General features: G+C 41.0%; 1 protein-coding gene across 3 annotated transcripts in view; it reads left to right on the forward strand.

Moving 5' to 3' along the window:
- The first annotated feature begins 1173 nt into the window (after window positions 1-1173).
- LOC143029053 (organic cation transporter protein-like) overlaps window positions 1174-4752 on the forward strand; it is a 32807-nt gene continuing 29228 nt past the window's right edge. Inside the window, exons 1-3 of one of the 3 annotated variants that reach the window (XM_076191394.1) lie at window positions 1174-1286; window positions 4096-4221; window positions 4315-4418. In XM_076191394.1, the coding sequence (XP_076047509.1) occupies window positions 4337-4418 (82 nt within the window). In that variant the 5' untranslated portion in view covers window positions 1174-1286; window positions 4096-4221; window positions 4315-4336. Of the gene's footprint in view, window positions 1287-2498; window positions 3379-4095; window positions 4222-4314; window positions 4419-4752 lie in introns of those variants that run through there. The other 2 variants (XM_076191395.1, XM_076191396.1) reach the window with 2 other exon arrangements.

The raw sequence follows: 4752 nt of genomic DNA on the forward strand, positions 1-4752 counted from the left end.
CTGCGCTTTTGTAATTCTTTGTAAATGAGCCACCCCCCCCAAAAAAAGAGCCAAGAATTCTCTAAATCAAAGTCTTGAGATTTTTTTTTTTTTTTTATATAAACAAGGGTGAAAAGGCATCAGGAGGATTAGAGTTACAGAGCCTCCCAGTGGAAATAGAAAAAGATAGATCGTACTGACTGAATCTTGCAAAAGGTAACTTTAAGAGGCTGGTAGATAAAAATAGTAGACAAGTTGGTGGCGAGAAATTCATTTTACGAGTTACATGTTTTGAAAACAATAGCCACGACGGAGTTGCAGAGTTGCATAATCTCGCTCACCGCCTAAAGTTTGTAAACACCAGCTAGGGTATCGATATTGGCGCTGATGTGACGAAATGTAAACACTAAGCCACTCAAGCTTCGTGACTAAGATTGCTTGTGTAAGTAGTATTGCTTGAGATAGTGTAACAGTCAGTTTGATTGGAGAAAAGAGTGGAGGAGGAGAGAAATTATTGGTGCACGGAGGAAAAGTCACGTCCTTAAAGGGAGGCACTTATTTGTAACGGTCAAAGTTATTGGATGAATTATGTAGTGACGTCGGAGCAGACTTGGCTTGGTGAGTGAATTAGGGATCTCGGGTGGGAGTCCTCCGGTGTACTTAATCAAACTAAGTTGTAGAAGTGTAATATTATTCGCAAGAAATGAAGGAGAAAATTTAAGTTTAATTCACCCCATAGAGAAACATTACTTCTTATTACAGATAGATATGATGAAAGACATACTTAAGTGAAGGTGCAAGAAAGTGAATGAAGAAATATAATGCAATAGAAGAGACAGTTAACAGAATTAAAACTAGTAATTAAGGAGAGAATGGAACTGAAAATGATGGTGGTAGTAGATCTAAAAGTAATTGTACAAAAAAAAATATGTAAGACTTTTCTGAAAATCTATTGCTGCGTGGCCTACTCAGGATGCAGGCAGTTCTTGTGGTCTGAAGGTATGTAACATATTGCGACATGACTGATGGCATCAAAGTTGCTAAAAGAGAGAGAGTACTAAGCAAGGCAATTTACCCCAAACCGCCCTTGTTATCAATTTATTATGTATTGCAGGCAATCATGATGGCAGAAATGTATGTAATCAGGTGCCATGTAAATATGATGTGAGATAACGCCCAAGCAACACTTTGTTTGTTTCATTCAGTGCTGGTGGCAAGATCGTAGGCTGTGCTTTGACAACCACGTGAGGACACGTTTGCACAACCTGCAAATTCTTCCTTGAATGACTCTTTCAGTGCACGGCGAGGTAGGAAAGTCTGTGATGCCTTGGTCCTTCAGTCACGCTTCTTACTACCATTTATATATTTTTTTCAATAGGACAATATGATATATATATATATATATATATATATATATATATATATATATATATATATATATATATATATATATATATATATATATCTACAACGGAATATTTTTTATTCTACCGTATGTTCCTATATAGTGAGAATATAATCATCGAAGAAAAGTTTTCATTTTTAATTCCACGTTTTCGAAGTATTCTTGGTCCCGCTCCTCTACTCCGTGACATATATGTTGTTTGATTCATATTTCCCTGTTTCCCCAAAGAGTTTGTGCATACAGCCTGCCCCATCACACACGCACACACACACACACACACACACACACACACACACACACACACACACACACACACACACACGCAAACGCAGACACACACACACACACACACACAAACGCAGACACACACACACACACACACACTCACACACACACACACACACACACACACACACACACAAAGAAACAAACAAACAAACACTCACACCCACTCACCCACTCATTTATCCAATCTCTTATCCACTCACTGGACCTTGGATCACGTTCAAGCGTTCAACAAGATTTAACAGGCCCTGTCGGGTCCACCAGCCTTCCCCACCATTCTGTTTACATATATTTTGTGCCTGTACAGTATTCTGCAGGGCGCCCTTCTGTATCACCGCGGCAAGCCAGGTCCCGCTTCGTCCAATGTGTCTCACGTTTTCTCATTAGTGCAGAGACTCGCAACGTCAACAGCGAAATAGTGTATCAACGGTAGCGTGGGTCTTGATGAAGTGTTCGTATTACCAGGACTGACCAGAAGCTCTTTCGCCTCCTCCCCACAAACCATTGCCTACTCGTTCTGATTCTAAACTACACCTCGTTGCGACTACCACGACCTCCACAGTGACCTGCGCCCATACTGGAAGGAACTGGAGGAGGGACCTCTAATTTGAGGTCGATCTTGTCCTGTACATGGTTCGCGTAGTCGCTCCTGAAACTCTTCGTCACCCCCTCTCTTGCGACTACCAAGATCTCCACAGTGACTTGCGCCCATACTGGAAGGAACTGGAGGAGGGACCTCTAATTTGAGGTCGATCTTGTCCTGTACGTGGTTCGCGTAGTCGCTCCTGAAACTCTTCGTCACCCCCTCTCTTGCGACTACCACGATCTCCACAGTGACCTGCGCCCATACTGGAAGGAACTGGAGGAGGGACCTCTAATTTGAGGTCGATCTTGTCCTGTACGTAGTTCGCGTAGTCGCTCCTGAAACTCTTCGTCACCCCCCTCTCTTGCGACTACCACGATCTCCACAGTGACCTGCGCCCATACTGGAAGGAACTGGAGGAGGGACCTCTAATTTGAGGTCGATCTTGTCCTGTACGTGGTTCGCGTAGTCGCTCCTGAAACTCTTCGTCACCCCCCTCTCTTGCGACTACCACGATCTCCACAGTGACCTGCGCCCACACTGGAAGGAACTGGAGGAGGGACCTCTAATTTGAGGTCGATCTTGTCCTGTACGTGGTTCGCGTAGTCGCTCCTGAAACTCTTCGTCACCCCCCTCTCTTGCGACTACCACGATCTCCACAGTGACCTGCGCCCACACTGGAAGGAACTGGAGGAGGGACCTCTAATTTGAGGTCGATCTTGTCCTGTACGTGGTTCGCGTAGTCGCTCCTGAAACTCTTCGTCACCCCCTCTCTTGCGACTACTACGATCTCCACAGTGACCTACGCCCATACTGGAATGAACTGGAGGAGGGACCTCTAATTTGAGGTCGATCTTGTCCTGTACGTGGTTCGCGTAGTCGCTCCTGAAACTCTTCGTCACCCCCCTCTCTTGCGACTACCACGATCTCCACAGTGACCTGCGCCCACACTGGAAGGAACACTTCATTATCAAAGTAGCCTCCGTCTGGGAGCGTCGACTAAGAGGCGTTCGATAAAGGCATCATGGAGGTCCAGAGCAACCTCCCAACCATCAACTCGTGCACCTTTGATAAACATAAGAATGGCAATCGCGTACATCAAATATCAGCGATCACCAGATCCTTAGTGAGTGTTACGTATACGCAAAGCACAGTGATATGACCTTGTTTATTTTGCTCGTTATATATGTGTAATATTATGTAAGGACATGATTTTTTTCCCGTCACCTGCTAATAGTGAAAGAAAAGGGAGAACAGGTATTGGTTGTTTTCTCAAAGGGAGGAAAATAGAATTGTACAGTCTTATTTCATTTTATTTATTAATTTGTTTATTTGTTTATTTGTTTATTTGTTTATTTGTTTGTTTATTTGTTTATTTGTTTATTTGTTTATTTGTTTATTTGTTTATTTGTTTATTTGTTTATTTGTTTATTTGTTTATTTGTTTATTTGTTTATTTGTTTATTTGTTTATTTGTTTATTTGTTTATTTGTTTATTTGTTTATTTGTTTATTTGTTTATTTGTTTATTTGTTTATTTGTTTGTTTATTTGTTTGTTTATTTGTTTATCTGTTTATTTGTTTATATATCTATTTTGTTTATTTTACATATTTATCTATTTACTTATTTACTTATTTATTTATTTATTTATTTGTTTGTTTATTTATCTATTTATTTACTTGTTTATTTATTCATTCATTCATTTATTTATTTATTCATTTATTTGTTTGTTTATTTGTTTATTTGGGGTCGTCCACTTCAGTATAAGACCTATTGTCCTTGATATATGATTAATATGTATGAATCGAGTTACATGGAAGATCATGTTTTTCATTTTTTACAAGACGAATCCTGCAAGATCACGGTGCGTGGTTGGACCTTTTGTTTCTGAATGGCATGCGAGATCACGGTGAATCAGCTTTGAAATTTTCATGACCAGACCAGAACCCGTGAGATTTGTAACGCGTGAGGTATGTTTTATAGGTGACTGATTATAGTACTCTATGATAAAATTATGCTTTTACATCACTGTAAAAGTATCAGTAAAGATATCGTATATAAAGTTTCAGGTTTCCTTTTGTCGCCATGGGTTGCAAGTTCGATGAAATCCTTACACAGCTCGGCACAGGACGTTGGAACCTTTTGTATTTTGCTGCCATCAGTCATGGTAAGAGAAACGGTGATTTGCAAACCTCACACCTGGCACCAGCCACAGGGTTGTCGAGGGTACTTTAGGATTAGTGGTCTTAACTTAAAGGTAAGACTATTCATGCCGAAGGATGAAGTGAGAAATATTCGTCCTTCACCGAGGTAGAGGACTCTATTAGGTGTTCAAGGGGAACAAGGGTGAGACTCGTAGCGAGTCGTTTTGCACTCTCACAGTTGCATTGGGATGTTGAATAGCAGTACCAGCAAGCACGAGGAACTGAAGATGTTTTCGGCCGGATGAGACGAGTCTCGTAACCAAAACAGAATTAACCTTTTGTCTCGTATGCCTAAAT

Source organism: Oratosquilla oratoria, chromosome 10 (assembly GCF_046742065.1).
Source record: "Oratosquilla oratoria isolate Oo_2021 chromosome 10, ASM4674206v1, whole genome shotgun sequence".
NCBI classification, from domain to species: domain Eukaryota; kingdom Metazoa; phylum Arthropoda; class Malacostraca; order Stomatopoda; family Squillidae; genus Oratosquilla; species Oratosquilla oratoria.